General features: G+C 40.7%; 2 protein-coding genes across 4 annotated transcripts in view; one reads left to right on the top strand and one right to left on the bottom strand.

Annotated features, from left to right (window-relative positions):
* The window catches only part of LOC134483923 (glyceraldehyde-3-phosphate dehydrogenase-like), a 470,368-nt gene that overhangs the window by 293,894 nt on the left and 154,853 nt on the right, over nt 1–21,621 (top strand). The window lies entirely within an intron of this gene.
* Nucleotides 18,168–21,621, bottom strand: part of Rfx6 (regulatory factor X, 6) — a 53,478-nt gene continuing 50,024 nt past the window's right edge. Inside the window, exon 19 of one of the 2 annotated variants that reach the window (NM_001414918.1) lies at nt 18,168–19,086. In NM_001414918.1, the coding sequence (NP_001401847.1) occupies nt 18,911–19,086 (176 nt within the window). In that variant the 3' untranslated portion in view covers nt 18,168–18,910. The remainder of the gene's footprint in view (nt 19,087–21,621) is intronic. The other variant, XM_063279068.1, reaches the window with a different exon arrangement.

The raw sequence follows: 21,621 nt of genomic DNA, 5'->3' as shown, positions 1-21,621 counted from the left end.
GTAGATGTGATTTTAAATCTGAATCTTGCTTTTCCATCTGCCTAGAACTTGCTGTAGCTTAATTCTTGTGATGCCAAGTAGCCTTGGTTTCTGTTGCTTATGTTTTTGTGCTTGCCTCTCACCATCTGGTTATCTCTAGGGCTATCTGCCCTTGCTGTTTCTGACTGGAGCCTGTCCCTCCTGTGATCCTGGTTGTGTCTGAACTTCTCAGAGTCCAGCTTTCTCTATGATCCTGTAATTCTGGGATCCTGGGAGCCTGAGATCCAGGGTGTGTCAGAGCTCCTGGGAGTGAAGCTTTCTCAGGGTGTTGCAGGAATGGGTGGTGCTCTGAGCACTGGTACTCACTGGAAGAAACCTGTGCCTCTGGCTTGGTGAGGGTTTGTGTTTCCCTGGTTCCTGTGGGTGTCCCAATCACACTGGGTGTTGTGAAAGATGTTGTGGCCTCAACTGTGATCTTGAGTGTGTCAGAGCTCCAGTGCTCCTGGTTGTGTCCGATCTCCTGGGAGTCAAGCTTCCTCTGTGATCCTGTGATCCCGTGTTCTGAGGTGTTTCAGAGTATCTGGGAGGCGGGTTCCCTCTGGGTCTTGTAAGAGTGGATGCAGAGCCAACACCCCAGGTCTTCTCCGGGTCTAGGTTCAGACCAGAAGGAACCTGTGCCACTGGCTGGGCAAGGGTTCCTGCATCCCTGGATCCTGGGAGACCCAGTTACTCCAGTGTTGGGACAGATGCTGTGGCCTCCTTACCTGTGATCCTGAGCACGTTAGAGCACCTGGAAGTCGGTCTTTTTCTGGGTGTTGTGGGACTGGATTCAGAACCAGCACCCAAGGTCTACTCAGAGCACTGGTTCAGACCAAAAGGTAGTGTAGGCATTTTAATATCTAATAAAATACTCTTCAAACCAAAATTAATGAAGAGTGATAGGGAAGGACGTATTCATCAAAGAAAAATTCCACCAAAATAATATTTCAATCCTTAGCATCTATGGTCCAAACATAAGGCAAACCAAATATGTAAAAGAAACACTACTACAAAGATCACATATTGACCCTCACAGCGGGAGACTTCAATACACCTTTTTTTTTTTTTAATTAACTTGAGTATTTCTTATATACATTTCAAGTGTTATTCCCTTTCCAGGTTTCCGGGCAAAATCCCCCTCCCCCCTCCCCTTCCTTATGGGTGTTCCCCTCCCAACCCTCCCCCCATTGCCGCCCTCCCCCCATAGTCTAGTTCCCTGGGGGTTCAGTCTTAGCAGGACCCAGGGCTTCCCCTTCCACTGGTGCTCTTACTAGGATATTCATTGCTACCTATGGGGTCAGAGTCCAGGGTCAGTCCATGTATAGTCTTTAGGTAGTGGCTTAGTCCCTGGAAGCTCTGGTTGCTTGACACTGTTGTACTTTTGGGGTCTCGAGCCCCTTCAAGCTCTTCCAGTTCTTTCTCTGATTCCTTCAATGGGGGACCTATTCTCAGTTCAGTGGTTTGCTGCTGGCATTCGCCTCTGTATTTGCTGTATTCTGGCTGTGTCTCTCAGGAGAGATCTACATCCGGCTCCTGTCCGCCTGCACTTCTTTGCTTCATCCATCTTGTCTAATTGGGTGGCTGTATATGTATGGGCCACATGTGAGGCAGGCTCTGAATGGGTGTTCCTTCAGTCTCTGTTTTAATCTTTGCCTCTCCCTTCCCTGCCAAGGGTATTCTTTTTCCTCATTTAAAGAAGGAGTGAAGCATTCACATTTTGATCATCCGTCTTGAGTTTCGTTTGTTCTAGGGATCTAGGGTAATTCAAGCATTTGGGCTAATAGCCACTTATCAATGAGTGCATACCATGTATGTCTTTCTGTGATTGGGTTAGCTCACTCAGGATGATATTTTCCAGTTCCAACCATTTGCCTACGAATTTCATAAACTCGTTGTTTTTGATAGCTGAGTAATATTCCATTGTGTAGATGTACCACATTTTCTGTATCCATTCCTCTGTTGAAGGGCATCTGGGTTCTTTCCAGTTTCTGGCTATTATAAATAAGGCTGCGATGAACATAGTGGAGCACGTGTCTCTTTTATATGTTGAGGCATCTTTTGGGTATATGCCCAGGAGAGGTATAGCTGGATCCTCAGGCAGTTCAATGTCCAATTTTCTGAGGAACCTCCAGACTGATTTCCAGAATGGTTTTACCAGTCTGCAATCCCACCAACAATGGAGGAGTGTTCCTCTTTCTCCACAACCTCGCCAGCATCTGCTGTCACCTGAGTTTTTTTTTTTTAAAGATTTATTTATTTATTATATATAAGTACACTGTAGCTGTCTTCAGATACACAAGATCTCTTTACAGATGGTTGTGAGCCACCATGTGGTTGCTGGGAATTGAACTCATGACCTCTGGAAGAGCAGTCGGGTGCTCTTAACCGCTGAGCCATCTCTCCAGCCCTGAGTTTTTGATCTTAGCCAATCGCACTGGTGTGAGGTGAAATCTCAGGGTTGTTTTGATTTGCATTTCCCTTATGACTAAAGATGTTGAACATTTCTTTAGGTGTTTCTCAGCCATTCGGCATTCCTCAGCTGTGAATTCTTTGTTTAGCTCTGAACCCCATTTTTTAATAGGGTTATTTGTTTCCCTGCGGTCTAACTTCTTGAGTTCTTTGTATATTTTGGATATAAGGCCTCTATCTGTTGTAGGATTGGTAAAGATCTTTTCCCAATCTGTTGGTTGCCGTTTTGTCCTAACCACCGTGTCCTTTGCCTTACAGAAGCTTTGCAGTTTTATGAGATCCCATTTGTCGATTCTTGATCTTAGAGCAGAAGCCATTGGTGTTTTGTTCAGGAAATTTTTTCCAGTGCCCATGTGTTCCAGATGCTTCCCTAGTTTTTCTTCTATTAGTTTGAGTGTGTCTGGTTTGATGTGGAGGTCCTTGATCCACTTCGACTTAAGCTTTGTACAGGGTGATAAGCATGGATCGATCTGCATTCTTCTACATGTTGCCCTCCAGTTGAACCAGCACCATTTGCTGAAAATGCTATCTTTTTTCCATTGGATGGTTTTGGCTCCTTTGTCAAAAATCAAGTGACCATAGGTGTGTGGGTTCATTTCTGGGTCTTCAATTCTATTCCATTGGTCTATCTGTCTGTCTCTGTACCAATACCATGCAGTTTTTATCACTATTGCTCTGTAATACTGCTTGAGTTCAGGGATAGTGATTCCCCCTGAAGTCCTTTTATTGTTGAGGATAGCTTTAGCTATCCTGGGTTTTTTGTTATTCCAGATGAATTTGCAAATTGTTCTGTCTAACTCTTTGAAGAATTGGATTGGTATTTTGATGGGGATTGCATTGAATCTGTAGATTGCTTTTGGTAAAATGGCCATTTTTACTATATTAATCCTGCCAATCCATGAGCATGGGAGATCTTTCCATCTTCTGAGGTCTTCTTCAATTTCTTTCCTCAGTGTCTTGAAGTTCTTATTGTACAGATCTTTTACTTGCTTGGTTAAAGTCACACCGAGGTACTTTATATTATTTGGGTCTATTATGAAGGGTGTCGTTTCTCTAATTTCTTTCTCGGCTTGTTTCTCTTTTGTATAGAGGAAGGCAACTGATTTATTTGAGTTAATTTTATACCCAGCCACTTTGCTGAAGTTGTTTATCAGCTTTAGTAGTTCTCTGGTGGAACTTTTGGGATCACTTAAATATACTATCATGTCATCTGCAAATAGTGATATTTTGACCTCTTCTTTTCCGATCTGTATCCCCTTGATCTCCTTTTGTTGTCTGATTGCTCTGGCTAGAACTTCAAGAACTATATTGAATAAGTAGGGAGAGAGTGGGCAGCTTTGTCTAGTCCCTGATTTTAGTGGGATTGCTTCAAGTTTCTCTCCATTTAGTTTAATGTTAGCAACTGGTTTGCTGTATATGGCTTTTACTATGTTTAGGTATGGGCCTTGAATTCCTATTCTTTCCAGGACTTTTATCATGAAGGGGTGTTGAATTTTGTCAAATGCTTTCTCAGCATCTAATGAAATGATCATGTGGTTTTGTTCTTTCAGTTTGTTTATATGATGGATCACGTTGATGGTTTTCCGTATATTAAACCATCCCTGCATGCCTGGGATGAAGCCTACTTGATCATGGTGGATGATTGTTTTGATGTGCTCTTGAATTCGGTTTGCCAGAATTTTATTGAGTATTTTTGCGTCGATATTCATAAGGGAAATTGGTCTGAAGTTCTCTTTCTTTGTTGTGTCTTTGTGTGATTTAGTTATAAGAGTAATTGTGGCTTCGTAGAAGGAATTCGGTAGTGCTCCATCTGTTTCAATTTTGTGGAATAGTTTGGATAATATTGGTATGAGGTCTTCTATGAAGGTTTGATAGAATTCTGCACTAAACCCGTCTGGACCTGGGCTCTTTTTGGTTGGGAGACCTTTAATGACTGCTTCTATTTCCTTAGGAGTTATGGGGTTGTTTAACTGGTTTATCTGTTCCTGATTTAACTTCGATACCTGGTATCTGTCTAGGAAATTGTCCATTTCCTGAAGATTTTCAAATTTTGTTGAATATAGGTTTTTATAGTAAGATCTGATGATTTTTTGAATTTCCTCTGAATCTGTAGTTATGTCTCCCTTTTCATTTCTAATTTTGTTAATTTGGACGCACTCTCTGTGTCCTCTCGTTAGTCTGGCTAAGGGTTTATCTATCTTGTTGATTTTCTCAAAGAACCAACTTTTGGTTCTGTTGATTCTTTCTATGGTCCTTTTTGTTTCTACTAGGTTGATTTCAGCTCTGAGTTTGATTATTTCCTGCCTTCTACTCCTCCTGGGTGTATTTGCTTCTTTTTGTTCTAGAGCTTTTAGGTGTGCTGTCAAGCTGCTGACATATGCTCTTTCCTGTTTCTTTCTGCAGGCACTCAGCGCTATGAGTTTTCCTCTTAGCACAACTTTCATTGTGTCCCATAAGTTTGGGTATGTTGTATCTTCATTTTCATTAAATTCTAAAAAGTTTTTAATTTCTTTCTTTATTTCTTCCTTGACCAGGTTATCATTGAGTAGAGCATTGTTCAATTTCCACGTATATGTGGGCATTCTTCCCTTATTGTTATTGAAGACCAGTTTTAGGCCGTGGTGGTCCGATAGCACGCATGGGATTATCTCTATCTTTCTGTACCTGTTGAGGCCCGTTTTTTGACCAATTATATGGTCAATTTTGGAGAAAGTACCATGAGGAGCTGAGAAGAAGGTATATCCTTTTGCTTTAGGATAGAATGTTCTATAAATATCCGTTAAGTCCATTTGGCTCATGACTTCTCTTAGTCTGTCGACATCACTGATTAATTTCTGTTTCCATGATCTGTCCATTGATGAGAGTGGTGTGTTGAAATCTCCCACTATTATTGTGTGAGGTGCAATGTGTGTTTTGAGCTTTAGTAAGGTTTCTTTTACGTATGTAGGTGCTCTTGTATTTGGGGCATAGATATTTAGGATTGAGAGTTCATCTTGGTGGATTTTTCCTTTGATGAATATGAAGTGTCCTTCCTTATCTTTTTTGATGACTTTTAGTTGGAAATTGATTTTATTTGATATTAGAATGGCTACTCCAGCTTGCTTCTTCTGGAAAGTTGTTTTCCAGCCTTTCACTCTGAGGTAGTGTCTGTCTTTGTCTCTGAGGTGTGTTTCCTGTAGGCAGCAGAATGCAGGGTCCTCATTGCGTATCCAGTTTGTTAATCTATGTCTTTTTATTGGGGAGTTGAGGCCATTGATATTGAGAGATATTAAGGAATAGTGATTATTGCTTCCCTTTATATTCATATTTGGATGTGAGGTTATGTTTGTGTGCTTTCCTTCTCTTTGTTTTGTTGCCAAGACGATTAGTTTCTTGCTTCTTCTAGGGTATAGCTTGCCTCCTTATGTTGGGCTTTACCATTTATTATCCTTTGTAGTGCTGGATTTGTAGAAACATATTGTGTAAATTTGGTTTTGTCATGGAATATCTTGGTTTCTCCATCAATGTTAATTGAGAGTTTTGCTGATACAGTAACCTGGGCTGGCATTTGTGTTCTCTTAGGGTCTGTATGACATCAGTCCAGGATCTTCTGGCCTTCATAGTTTCTGGCGAGAAGTCTGGTGTGATTCTGATAGGTCTCCCTTTATATGTTACTTGACCTTTTTCCCTTACTGCTTTTAATATTCTTTCTTTATTTTGTGCGTTTGGTGTTTTGACAATTATGTGACAGGAGGTGTTTCTTTTCTGGTCCAATCTATTTGGAGTTCTGTAGGCTTCTTGTATGTCTATGGGCATCTCTTTTTTTAGGTTAGGGAAGTTTTCTTCTATGATTTTGTTGAAGATATTTACTGGTCCTTTGAGCTGGGAGTCTTCACTCTCTTCTATACCTATTATCCTTAGGTTTGATCTTCTCATTGAGTCCTGGATTTCCTGTATGTTTTGGACCAGTAGCTTTTTCCGCTTTACATTATCTTTGACAGTTGAGTCAATGATTTCTATGGAATCTTCTGCTCCTGAGATTCTCTCTTCCATCTCTTGAATTCTGTTGGTGAGGCTTGTATCTACAGCTCCTTGTCTCTTCTTTTGGTTTTCTATATCCAGGGTTGTTTCCATGTGTTCTTTCTTGATTGCTTCTATTTCCATTTTTAATTCCTTCAACTGTTTGATTGTGTTTTCCTGGAATTCTTTCAGGGATTTTTGCGATTCCTCTCTGTAGGCTTCTACTTGTTCTCTAAGGGAGTTCTTCATGTCTTTCTTGAAGTCCTCCAGCATCATGATCAAATATGATTTTGAAAATAGATCTTGCTTTTCTGGTGTGTTTGGATATTCCATGTTTGTTTTGATGGGATAATTGGGCTCCGATGGTGCCATGTAGTCTTGGTTTCTGTTGCTTGGGTTCCTGTGCTTGCCTCTCGCCATCAGATTATATCTAGTGTTACTTTGTTCTGCTATTTCTGACAGTGGCTAGACTGTCCTATAAGCCTGTGTGACAGGAGTGCTGTAGACCTGTTTTCCTCTCTTTCAGTCAGTTATGGGAACAGAGTGTTCTGCTTTCTGGCGTGTAGTTTTTCCTCTCTACAGGTCTTCAGCTGTTCCTGTGGGCCTGTGTCTTGAGTTCACCAGGCAGCTTTCTTGCAGCAGAAAATTTGGTCTTACCTGTGGTCCCGAGGCTCAGGTTCGCTCGTGGGGTGCTGCCCACGGGCTCTCTGCAGCGGCAGCAACCAGGAAGACCTGTGCCGCCCCTTCCGGGAGCTTCAGTGCACCAGGGTTCCAGATGGTCTTTGGCTTTTTCCTCTGGCGTCCGAGATGTGTGTGCAGGGAGCAGTCACTTCTGGTTTCCCAGGCTTGTCTGCCTCTCTGAAGGTTTAGCTCTCCCTCCCACGGGATTTGGGTGCAGAGAACTGTTTCTCCGGTCTGTTTCTTTCAGGTTCCGGCGGTGTCTCAGGCACAGGGGTCCTGCCGCTCCTGGGCCCTCCCCCACGGGAGCCCAGAGGCCTTATACAGTTTCCTCTTGGGCCAGGGATGTGGGCAGGGGTGAGCAGTGTTGGTGGTCTCTTCCGCTCTGCAGCCTCAGGAGTGCCCACCTGACCAGGCGGTTGGGTCTCTCTCTCACCGGGTCTGGGAGCAGAGAGCTGCTGCGGGCCGGGATCCGCGGGTGTGGGACTTCCGGTAAACACAGAACGTGCCCGGTCCTAGAGAAATTCTGCTTTCCTGTGTCCCAAGCTCACCAGGCAGCTTTCTTGCAGCAGAGAATTTGGTCTTACCTGTGGTCCCGAGGCTCAGGTTCGCTCGTGGGGTGCTGCCCACGGGCTCTCTGCAGCGGCAGCAACCAGGAAGACCTGTGCCGCCCCTTCCGGGAGCTTCAGTGCACCAGGGTTCCAGATGGTCTTTGGCTTTTTCCTCTGGCGTCCGAGATGTATGTGCAGGGAGCAGTCTCTTCTGGTTTCCCAGGCTTGTCTGCCTCTCTGAAGGTTTAGCTCTCCCTCCCACGGGATTTGGGTGCAGAGAGCTCAATACCCCTTTCTAACCAATGAACAGGTCATCCAAACAAACTCTAAACAGAGAAATAATGTATCTAGTATACATTATAAACCAAATCAACCTAACCTATTTACAGAACATTTCACTCAAACATAAAAAATACACATTCTCAGCACCTCACAGAACTTTCTCAAAAACTGACCACATATTTGAACACAAAGTAAGTCTCAACAAATATAAGACAATTGAAATAAACCCCTGTATCCTATCAGAGCACCATGGATTAAAGCTCGATTTCAACAATAGAAAATAAAAAACCTTGCACTCATAGAGACTGAACAACTCTCTAGTGAGTGAAAACTGTGTGAAGACAGAAATAAAGAAATTAAATACTTTCTAGAATTCAGCATACCAAAGTTATGGGACACAATAAAAGCAATGTTAAGAGAAAAGTTCATAGTATTAAGTGCCTATATTTAAACAAGGAGGAGGAGGAGGAGGAAGAGGAGGAGGAGGAGGAGGAGGAGGAGGAAGGAGATCTCTTATTAGTGACTTAAAAACATACCTGAGGCTGTACAGAAAAAGAAAAAAGTAAGCATGCCCAGGGGAGTAGATAGCAAAATATGATCAAACTGGAGGCTGAAATCAATAAAACAGAAATAAAGAGAACATAAAGAATGAATGAAATAAAAAGTTGGTTCTTTGGAAAAAAATGGAGAAGACAGACAACTCTTATCCAAGCTAAGTAAAAGGTGAAGGGAATCCAAATTAACAAAGTCAGAAATGGCGGGGAGGGGGGCATAACAACAGATGCTGAGAAAATCCAGAGAATCATAAGGACATACTTTAGAAATGTGTATTCTATTAACTTGGTAAATTTAAAAGAAATGGAATTTTCTTGATAGAAAACTTAAATCAAAATCAGATAAGCAATTTAAATAGATCCATAATCCCTAGTGAAATAGATGTAGTCATTAAAAGTCTTCCATCCAAGAAAAGACTGGGGCCAGATACTTTCAGTGCAGAATTATACCAGATTTTCAAGGGAGAGCTAAAACAAATCCTCCTCAAATTATTCCACAAAATAGAAATGGAGTAACATTGCTCAATTCATTTTATGAAGCCACAATGATCCTGACACTCAAAGCATATAATGTACAAAGAGAGAGAATTATAGACCAGTTTCCCTTATGATCATAGATGTAAAATTTCTCAATCAAATATTTGGAAACCAAATCTAAAAACAGGTCAAAAGATCATCCACCATGATCAAGTAAACACCCCAGAGATACAGGATTGTTCAACATACAAAAATCAGTCAATATAATCATATATACATATATATAAATATATAACACATTGTTATATCATTAGATGCAGAAAAGAGTTTGACACAATCCAACACCTTTTCATAATAAAAGCTCTGGAGATATTAAGGATACAAAAGAAATGCCTAAACATAATAAGGGCAATTCGCAGTAAGCCTATAGCCAACATCAAATTAAATGGAGAGAAACTCAAAGCAATCCCAGTAAAATTAGAAACAAAATAAAGCAGTCCACTCTTCCCCTGTCTATTCAATATAGCGTTTGAAGTTCTATCTAGAGCAGTGAGACCACTAAAGGAGATTAAAGAGATACAAAGGAAGAAGCTAAAGTATTGATGTTTGCAGATGATATGATAATACACATCCAAAAAATTGCACCAGGGAATTCCTATAGCTGATAAATACTTTCAGTGAAGTAGCTGAATACAAGATTAACTCAAAAACATTCAATAACCCTCCCAAGTATAAACAACAAATGGGTTGAGAAAGAAATCAGGGAAACCACAATCTTCACAGTAGCCACATATAATATAAAACACCGTGGGGCTAACCCTAACCAAGCAAGTGCAAGTCTTGTATGATAAAAACGTCAAGTCTTTGAGAAAAAGAAAATGAAAAAGATATCAAAAGATAGAAAGAACTCCCATACTCATGGATCATTAGGGACAACATAATAAAAATGGCTATTCTGCCAGAAGCAATCTACATAGTCAACACAATCCCCATCAAAATTTCAATCATGCTTTTTTACAGGCCTTGAAAGGACAACTTTCAACCTCAACTTCAACTTAAAAAACCAAAAGCCTAGGATAGTTAAAACAATCCTGGACAATAAAAGAACGTCTGGGGGTACCACCATCCCTGATTTCAAGCTGTACTACAGAGCTTTATTAACAAAACCCCTGTGGTATTGGCATAAAAACAGATATATTGATCAATGGAATCAAATTAAATCCACACCCCTATGGATACCTGACTTTTGATAAAGAACCCTATAATACACACTGGGGGGATAAAGTTGACATTGTCAACAATTGGTATTGGTCACAGTGGTTGTTCACATGTAGAAGAATGCAAATATCCATATTCATCACCCTGCACAAAATGCAACTCCAAATGGATCAAAGGCCTCAACCAAAGCCACATGTACATAGTCTGATAGAAGCGAAAGTGGGGAATAGCCTTGAACACATTGAGCAGGGGATAACTTTCTTAATAGAACATCAATAGTGCACGCAGTAAGATCGACAATTAGTAAATAGGACCCCATCAAACTGAAAAGCTTCTGTAAGACAGAGGACACCATCAATCAGGAAAATAGCATAGATTTTATGAATGGAGGGGGCGGTGGACCTGGGAGCAGGAAGGATCGTGTTTGTGGGGGAAGTGTGGTGGAGTGAGTACAGGATGAGGCAGGCGAAAATGGGGAGCATGTGGGGAGTGGTTGGAAATACAGTGCAGTGGGAACTTCCTGGAATCTATGTAGGTGACTCTAGTGAAGGTTCCTCATAATGGGGGAAACAGAGTTTTTAGTGGTCATCTCTTGTAGCCAGGCAAGTCCCAGTGGTGGGACTGGGTTGCATTCAGTTGAGTTACTGGTCAAGAGGGTTCCATGCAAATCCCCAAACAACCCTAGCCTAATGCAAGGTTTGTTCTCCTCAAACAACAAGGGTTGTTCTCCTCAAACTGATTATGCAACTCCATTTCACAGGACAATATTCATACAAGTCCCTGATCAGAGAGAAGTTGAGCTGATGCATACATGGAGCCTTCACTCCTATGTTCGTCTCTTTTGTATGGGAAGAACTCCGTAAGGTACTGAAAAAGAAATGTGGACGTCAATCCAGCCACAAAACTTTAGACTTAAAATATGTCTTGCATGCAAAATATGTTAGGGCAATGGTTGCAGAGCTTGTAGAAGTGGCTTTACCTATCTCTGATTTGACTTAAGGCCCATTTCATGAGAAGGAACTCATTCATGACACTGCTTGGGTAACCAAAAACCAAAGACTGCATAGCCCAGAGACCCAGGGTCAAAACAACTGTGTGGAACTCTGTCATGTTTTAAATTGCTGTGTATAAATGACACGTGTATATAAAAATACCATAATGAAATATTTTATTTCATATGTTAAACTAAAAATTAACAAAAATAAAGTAGTCTATGTGTTTGTCCTACTCTGAAATCATTTTTGCATCAACTTGGGCTTTATCTCTTACTAAGCACCCAGAAATTCACTTCTGTGACATTGAAGAGATGTGTCTGGAACTTTGGGGAGCTGTTTTTCTTGGGGTTTGGCCATACTTTACCAATGCGATCTGCTCCCTACTGCAGCCTTGTTGACTCTCAACTGAAATAAACCCAATACAAGCTCTACGGGCATCACACTGGGTCCCACTGACGAGCTTGGAGAGGAAAGGGAGTGGTCGGGGAGGGGGAACACCCTTATAGAAGAAGGAGGAGGGGGATGGGATGGGGGCTTATGGATGGGAAACTGGGAAAGGGAATAACATTTGAAATGTAAATTTTAAAAATCCAATAAAAAGAAATTTAAAAAAAGAATAAAATTCAGGTTTAATTTGTTTTGAAAAAGAGAAAAGGAATAACCACTCATTTCCTAGCTGCTTTTCCCTTGTAGTTCCCAGAGAATGGCCATATGTCAGAAACACAGCTGTGTCAGGAGCTGTTTCTTCTTCTGGGTGAAGAAGGCTTTCTCTGAAGGTCTGTAATCTCCAGGCAAGCGAATACTCAGCTGCCTAGGAGAATGCAGCGAGTACCACTTTCACGTAGTCTCTAGACTCTTACCAGTTTCCTCAAACATCAGAAAGTCAAAATGGATGCTATGAATTGTACAGGCGTCTGCACAATAAATAATAAATGAAAAACGGTATTATGTGTCAGGTGGCACAAATGCATCACCCTGTACACAAATACAAAAGCAAGAGGTCACCTTGTAACCTGAAACTTGGGAATGGTTTTCTATCCCATAGAGGTCATGTGCACAGCATTAATAAGCTAAAGTACACACATCCAAATGATAAATGTTGATTAACAAACTCCCCACAAAGCTCATATTTGCTGCAGTGTGTTTAAAGATGCTTGAAGGCTGTAAATTTCTGGCCCTCGTGGTGACTATTGATTGGTAAGAACAACACCCTTGTTTTGAGCTAATAAAAAGGAATAGTTTCTCTTTACTTTAGAGCGGATATCATATTCAGTAGTTAATTTTTCACTTTTGCAAATGTGTCCACTGGCTCCTTGAAGGTCCTACAACAGTCTTAAGATGTGAGGGTTGGTGATTTAGCTCAGTGGTAGAGCGCTTGCCTAGCAAGCGCAAGGCCCTGGGTTTGGTCCCCAGCTCCAAAAAACAAAAAAAGATGTGAAACCATATTATTATATGAGAGATCTTGGTTTGAGCCTCTTTATCATCGGTTACCTTCTGTTTGAGGATTAAAATCATACCAACAATGTAACAAGACATCGTTTGAATGCACTACCATTTATTTTGCTTCTTTGCTACTTAGGTTTGTTTTTGCAAAGAAGTACACTAAGACTGAATTTGTGGATACACAATAGAGAGTACAGGAGATGGAGAGGGAGCTCAGGTGGTTAGCACATGCCAGGAAACATGAGGACCAGGGTTGACTTCCCGCACCCACATAAAAGATGGTGGTGTGAATCTGCAATCCTGGTGTCGAGAGGCAGGCAGCTGGTCTAGCCAATAAGGGAACCGAAGGTTTAAAGAGCGAGTCAAAAAATCAAACCGGATGCCCTTCAACAGAGGAATGGATACAGAAAATATGGTACATCTACACAATGGAATATTACTCAGCTATCAAAAACAACGAGTTTATGAAATTCGTAGGCAAATGGTTGGAACTGGAAAATATCATCCTGAGTGAGGTAACCCAATCACAGAAAAACACACATGGTATGCACTCATTGATAAGTGGCTATTAGCCCAAATGCTTGAATTACCCTAGATGCCTAGAACAAATGAAACTCAAGACGGATGATCAAAATGTGAATGCTTCACTCCTTCTTTAAAAGGGGAACAAGAATACCCTTGGCAGGGAATAGAGAGGCAAAGATTAAAACAGAGACTGAAGGAACACCCATTCAGAGTCTGCCCCACATGTGGCCCATACATATACAGCCATCCAATTAGACAAGATGGATGAAGCAAAGAAGTGCAGGCGGACAGGAGCCGGATATAGATCGCTCCTGAGAGACACAGCCAGAATACAACAAACACAGAGGCATATGCCAGCAGCAAACCACTGAACTGAGAATATGACCCCCGTTGAAGGAATCAGAGAAAGAACTGGAAGAGCTTGAAGGGGCTCGAGACCCCATATGTACAACAATGTCAAGCAACCAGAGCTTCCAGGGACTGAGCCACTACCTAAAGACTATACATGGACTGACCCTGGACTCTGACCTCATACGTAGCAATGAATATCCTAGTAAGAGCACCAGTGGAAGGGGAAGCCCTGGGTCCTGCTAAGACTGAACCCCCAGTGAACGTGATTGTTGGGGGGAGGGCAGCAATGGGGGGAGGATGGGGAGGGGAACACCGATAAGAAGTGGGGGGGAGGAGGGGGATGTTTGCCTGGAAACCGGGAAAGGGAATAACACTCAAAATGTATATAAGAAATACTCAAGTTAGTAAAAAAAAAAAATCAAACCAGAAGGCAATATAAAAATATATGCAACTTCAAATTCTACTCTCACATATACACTCAAACATACATGAGCATCTTTACACACACACACACACACACACACACATTTACACATGATACAAATCAGACATGTGCACACACACCAAGAATACATGATTTTACTAAAAATTGCTTACATTGACTGAAATTATTATTTTTGAGATTTACTTGGCCAAGACTGTGAATGCCAGATACCCCAACACTCAGGATGCTGAACCAAGAGGACCGTGATGTAAACGCCAGCACAGGCAACTTCGTGAAGGACTATCTCAAAATAAAGAGGAACGTATCTAGGAGTGTGCTGGAAAAGCTTTTATCAAGACAGACAAGGTAAAACTCTTTTTAAACATTAAATACCTTAAAATTAGTGGCCACATTCCTCCTATGAGGACTTACAACATGTTTTCAGCCATTTGTCCTTAAAATGAGAGAGGGAATGAAAATATTTTCATTTGATTTGACCAATGTGATTTTGGAACAGACAGATCATGCTTTTTGCCATTTATAAACCTGGGGATTTATTTTAAAGTTCAATAATTGAATAAGATAATATAATGACATTTCATATCTATTCATCATTTCTTTTTTCCCCAAAGAACAAAATGTCCTATGTGCCATAGTCAACATTGTTTACCTTTCCATAAAGTCTTTGCTGAAATTTCTATAAACTTACCCTGTACTATACATCTGCCGCCACAATGTTTTGTTAACAAGAGCTCAGAGCTATTGTGGTGATTATGTGGAAACTAGTATCTCTCTGTGTTAAATAAAAATTGAAGTTCTGTAAGATCCCTTTCCATGGGGTTTAAGCATATCACTCTTATGTGATTCCTGCTTAAAATAACAACAACTTGGGAACTTTAGAAAAAGTTTCCCAATTTATTTATGTCAAATGTTTTCTCTTTCTCTTTTACTTTGCTTCTCTTTCTTTTCCTTAGTTTGTGCCTTTTAGAGTCATAGAGGAGAATGCATATCTTGACTTTCAAGAACTACACATTCCAAGATGCCGGAAGGACATTTAGAGATGTAGCTCAGAAGCAGAGTTCTCTTATGCGAAGACCCAAGTTCGAGCACTTAGGTGAAGGCACCTACGATGAGTAAGCCTGAAAGTTCTTATCACTGATGATGATATCTGCTTGATCAGACACATGTACTTAGATGGACTGAGGTTGATGTGTTTATAAAGAGACCTTCTCATGTGGTATCCCTTTAACGTCCTCAGCTTTCATCGTTTCTGTACGTTATCAGTTAAGAATAAAATTAAGAAAAATGTAGTAGAATTTATGTTTATCCTATTGTAGATTGTATGGGACAGATTTCATTTGAAATGATGCATCTGCCTAAATCTCACGCTGACCCACTTTATTTGCAGAGGGCTCACACACCGTAGTGGGTTGAACGTACCGCTGAGGCAGCTGTATCTTGAACAGCTCAACGGGCACTGCATCCAGCAAGGGCTTAGGGCTGGTTGATGCCATGGGCCCAGGAGATCCAGCCAGTGTACCATACTGGTCAGGATGACACTAATGCTGTTCCATTGGTTTGTTGCATGCCTGGAGACTGTCCTGTCAGCGTCCCGTGGGAGGTGCCCACACATGGGTGCCAGCTGGAGCCCCTCTCACAACTTAGCTTCTCCCCAGAACTTCCACCTCCACGGCTTGTTTCTTGGGACTGTGTTGTTAAAGTCTCCTATTCTAAGGAGATAATTGAATTGGTTAGAGGCTTGTCTGGTATAGAGATCTATTAGGAGGCGAAGTTTGAGGGGCAGGAATCTTACAGTCTACCAGTTTACTTTTTTATGCATCCATAGAAGGGTTCTTTTTTTTTTTTTGAAGTCAGGCTGTTCTTTCATGTGTAAATCTATCCTGCACATTGCCATATAATCACAGCCCTGCTCCTACCACCAGTTACTGATGCACTCGCCACTCAACACATCATGGCGACTCTATTTTCATAGCTCTCATTGGATGGGGCTTTCGGCATCTCCAGGAGTCTCCTCTCTTAAAGCAGGAAAAAGGAATGAGTTTTTGGCATCCCAACTATCTCTGAAATTTGTCTTTAAAGTACAAATCTACCAATATTTCATTAGAAAATATACATACTTGGGTGCATATAACTTGAGCAATCTCTGTTTTTCCTAGTAGGAAACTACCCAGAGAGAGGAAAATTAAGCCAGGTCCATTATGATCTGTGATTTGGTATTAAAGACAAAGCTGGATTTTTGGCAGATATGTTGCTTGTTCTTGATCTTAAATTTATCTTAAGATGTTCACTGAGTCAATTGAAACATTTTACCTGCCTTTAACAGTGGCCACAGTCATGTACAATTTGAAAAGAAAATTTCTGTAAGTCAAAAGATACATGAGGTATTCAAAATCAAAACCTTGGCTTTATAGCCTTAATTTAATGTAAGCAATAGCTCGAACGGCTACATCTTCGTGATGAATGCTACACAAGCTGCACAAGCTTCACTTGAAGATCACACAATTACATTGTATTTAAAATTAACAAAAATGTATCCCAAAATACCTTGAGCATCCAGTCTTTAGACCCATGAGGGAGCAACTCTTAAATGATGAATGCAACCAAGGATAGAGAAGTATGCCATCTAATGGTCTCCTGCCAGGCAAGATTCAAAGCATCTCTGCTTTGAATCATGCAGGGGTTACACTGTCTATCTAGAGGCGTTCGAACATAGAACACAAAAAGCAAGTTCTATTAGAACTTAGTGTCTGAGGACCAGCAACTTTAAATTAAATCTAACACAGTAAGATTAGTTATATAAAGCAGAACCATCTTGTGTAAATACCAATAGTCAAGATTGGGAAATACTCTCATGTAATCTCCCAGCAGATGAGTATAGAAGGAAATATAAGAGACATAAGTATAATTTTCCAAGATGTATGAACAGACTTTCAGACAATGTAGTGTATGATTGTTCTCTAGGCTTATTTGCAAGGTATCAAGTAGTTCATGTGACAACATGAACTCCAAGCCCATTCTCTGGGACAAAGGGAAAGTCAGTCACGTGTTTCCTCTTGAAGTCAACATCAGCCAGGAGCACATGAAGCCCAGCAATACTTCTCACTGTCTTTTGGGTTTATGTACACTCCTTGGTCGACTACTTGATACCTTGCAAATAAGCCTAGAGAACAATCATACACTACATTGTCTGAGAGTGTGTTCATACATCTTGGAAAACACTGTTATACTTATGTCTCCTATATCTCCTTATATACTCATCTGCTGGGAGAGTACATGAAATAGCCTTTCAAATAATTCTCAGGTTAAAGGTTCCCCTAGCCAGTCTGTCTGTCCCCACACCAAGCTGCTACATGCTCCTGGAACGTCATTTATTTATTCCATGCAGTTTCCCTCCCCTCAAATCTTTAAGCTTTAATTTCCCATCACCCCACCCCTTTGTTTCCACACAGAAGTGCTTTATTTGACAGGGTCACCTTCATCTTTGCATCCCCATGTTACATAATAGCATCTGACAATGCTAAACAGGCCTGGAAATTTTGCTTCCTAACTCTCAAGATTTGTGTTCAAATGCTTCTTTTTTTTAAATATTTTTTTTCTTTTCTTTTTTTCGGAGCTGGGGACCGAACCCAGGACCTTGCGCTTGCTAGGCAAGTGCCCTACCACTGAGCTCAATCCCCAACCCCATTCAAATGCTTCTTAATGCTGTTATTGCATTCCAAGCCTATGGTTTCATCCTTCTTTGCAGTCATACCGAATTACTAGTGAAAGGAAGACACTTCATTTCATACTCCTTGTGATTTGCTGGTACCGCCAACTTTCTCTGCTCATCTGTTAGATCATACTGTACACTGCTAGGTGGGCACAGAGCTTAGAGATTCTTGTATAGTTAACAGAAGTCTTCTAGGATAGGCTACAACACAAGGAAGAGAAAAATAAACAGATGTAAATAGAGGGTGCTGTCGGCTGTGTTAGCTTCCGTGTAATTCACTCTGAACCAGCCTCTGCAACCAGATTATCCCCGGACATTATTCCTTTCCAATTTATTAGAAAAATACTCAATAAACAAGTGCTCTTAAAAAACAAAAAAGTTAAACAACTAAATCTAATTTATTGACATTTACAGTCAGGAGTCTGATATAAAACACTCTTGAATTATAGTATCTTAAGCAGCAAGCTTTATTTATTTTTTTCATTTCATATCCATTGTACTTTGGCCTGAAGTCTTCACGTTCTCCAGAAACAGAATCAATCCCCAAAGCAATCACAGCCTTGAAAATGTTTCCACACACTCCTTTTATTTCCTCTTATCATTTTAAATAAAGAAGGAAAGCGTTTATCATTTGTTTTCAGTTACATAGAATTAGAACACTGCTATGTAACAGAAGTCACCACACTAGTGCACAGGGATAGAAGAAGGTCAAGTCACTTGGATCTAGGCTACATACGAAAAAGTCTTGACCTTGTAAACATTCTCACAGGAGGTAGAACTTAGACATTTGACTTTGGTCAAAAGGTGATAGTAAACAATGATTATAAATTAAAGATCTTGTGAAGGCATTGAATACACTTTTCTTCTTTTAGAAACCAAAGGTGAAGGAAAATAGAGAATTTTCAATAAGTTAGAAAGTGAAATATTACATCTTTGTAGTGTCTGCATCTTTAAATTTCCATCGGCTTCATTCGATAGTCCTTGAAGTTACGATTAATAATGGCTTCACATTTTTGCCTAATTGTGTGCAACACAAGTATTTCCATTCACTATGGAGTTGTCCAACACAGCAGTGACCTGAAAATAACATTCAGCCACTCCACCTTCCACTGTCTCTTCTCTCATGGCAGCTGGGGGTAGACAATGACACCGATGCAGCAGAGCCTTGAGTTTCATCTGCATTCTGCATTGTTCATTTAAGTGCCTCCAGCTGCTGTCCCCATAAACACAGTGTTGATGGGAGGTAAAGAGGACACCATTTCTCTGTCACTTGCTCCATTGGAATCCAGATTATCTTGCACTGGATACTGACCAGAAGTTCCATACATACACTGGGATGAAGAGGGAGGAATCTGGGTTTGCAAATTGGAAGCTACAAGGGAAAACACAAACCATTAAAAACAAATGGATGCATTCTGTTCAAAGGCCATTCATTTTGAACCTTTGATGGTTTGGGCATCTAGCACGTATAAGGTGTTTTCAATGCAAGTGTGCATGATTCGCCAGAACAATAATATTTCCTTTGATTTTCCCACTTGTACTCCTATGTATCATTTCTACATATTTCATAGAAAAGACAAATATTATATTACATTCTGCCACTAAAAGATATCTTCACTACTTCTACCTCGTGTTCGCACCTCTGATCACCATCTCTCCCATGACCCATATGGCAGCCTCAGTCTCTCACCCTTGCTTCAGTCTTTCACCCTTTGAAGAGCTAGAAAGATGATGCTGACTTGTAAAGCAGTTGTATTCTTCTGTCAGATGACCATGACTTATACTCTAGGAACAAAATCCAGTCTTCTTGCTATGATTCACAAAATTCTACACAAACTGACTTTTGAAATTTACTCTCATATGCTTAGCTTCGCAAGGCCCATTGATTTTTCTTTCTGCTCAATTTTCCCCCTGAATTCAGAGGCTCTGTAATGACTGTTTCTTCTGTCTAGATCTTCTTCATCTGATTTTCAGTGTTTCTGGATTCCCCAGCTCTCAATTCAAATGTCTCCACCTCAGGATTCCATTCCCGACCTCTGCCTCAGAGAGCTCCCACTTTGCCAATCACCACTTTACATATTTCAAAAAAAACTTTAAATTATCTTTTAATAAACTGTCTTAGTTGAGTGTTTCAAGTAATGGGTTTATAGCGTCTTCAGTACATATAGTCCTTACACTTGTTCTGATTTGTTCCCATCCCCCACTGACTTCCCCATAGTCAGTTCCCTCTCCAGCCTGTTCCTCCTTCCCCAGTTAGTTCCATCACATGTATTCCATTACTATATATTTTCCATGTCTATTAAGAGCTCTTCCTCCTTTCTCATGATCCTTCATGGCCTACATGCACACACATATATAAATGCATCTCTCTACATATATATATAGAGAGATATACATATACATATATATAATGTTTCACATATGAGAGAAAGCATGTGGTAGTTATCTTTCTAATGAAGTTATCTTTGTAATGTATTCATTTGTATGTTCATGACTCTTCCCCTCCGAGAACATAAACCTTCTCCAAGAAGAAACTCTGTCTTGATTACCTCGGTATCCTCATACCCACAATCTGATACATAGTTGCTTTAAAAAACCTTCCTTAACATGTTCAAACGGGTCTACTTCCTTCTTGCATGGTTGATGCCTTCTCTTGTCAAGCCAACGAGCTCTCTGTCTCGAAGGATCAGGCTTCCTAACTGAATGAGCACGGAATGAGTCCAGGCCCCACTGGGATTATTCACTTGTTCTCTTTCCCCTTTCACTCTGATGCCCAGTTTGCAATCTGCTCATTAGCCAGCTCTGACAGCTAAAGCTTAGAAGCCACCATACTTCCAAGCCATGTTCCATCAACGTTTCCATTATCTCTACGAGTAAACAGAACTAATAGTAACAATAGCAACACGGTACATTTTAGTCTGATGGTGAGGACACTTCCTGAAGTGGAATTTTCTGCTTCATTAGAGTAACCTAGAAGCAATGGCTATTAGCAGATAGCAGGAGATGAGCTACTAGACTGCTCAGGTGCGTTTGTGATGGCCACAGGAAGGGAAGAAGTACTTCCTATTGAGTTATTGGAAAAGTACACTGAGTGATGAGAGATGGAATGTATTTCATTTTCTCGGTGCTTCTATTGGGATCACGTACCTTTCACTGACACTAGTATAAAAATAAATTCCACTGAAGAATGGTTTCAGGCGTCTCATGTAAACATCAACACTCTCTTTTGATATGTGATGGTTACAAACTTTCTTGGCGATACTGCGTTATTAGTTTTCCAAACTAAATGTAAACATGGCTTCAGGGTCAATACCTATGCTATCAGAAATAACTTATTAACGTCGACTAAATGTATGTATAGATTTAAGGTTATTAGCTTGGTGCTAGAAGTCAAACCCTGGGCTTCGCGTATGACAGGCAAGGAAATGTTTTGCTGCCAGAGTCATACCTGAAGCCCCTAGATTTATTTGGACTTGTGCCTCCCTCATCGATTTGTTAAGTTCCTCTGTGCAGCCAGCTAGGCAGTGCATCCAGTCCCTGCATAGATGAGGCTAAGATTGGAAGAAGCAGCTAGGAGACTTCCTGGCAGGCACACTGATATGCTTATGTGGACTTGAATTACATGCTATATATAACGATTAAAAGTAGCGACAGTTACTGCAAGGCTATTCAATCCCACTTTACAATTGAGAAAATACTAGCTGCCACCATTGCAGGATTTCTGTTAGCTACTGTAAGCATTCAGAGTGGTACGGGGTGCTAATGGTGATGATGGGGTCCAAAGATCACTCCTGACACTTTCTAGTGAGTCCAATGATGGTCGTGAAAAAAAAATGAGGAAAATGTATCATTTTTCTTCTCAGATAGTTCACTATCATTTCAAATGCCTTTGGCAAGCTGTAGTAAA

This window comes from Rattus norvegicus, chromosome 20, assembly GCF_036323735.1.
Source record: "Rattus norvegicus strain BN/NHsdMcwi chromosome 20, GRCr8, whole genome shotgun sequence".
In the NCBI taxonomy this organism is placed as follows: Eukaryota; Metazoa; Chordata; class Mammalia; order Rodentia; family Muridae; genus Rattus; species Rattus norvegicus.
This window is presented reverse-complemented; position numbering and strand designations above follow the sequence as displayed.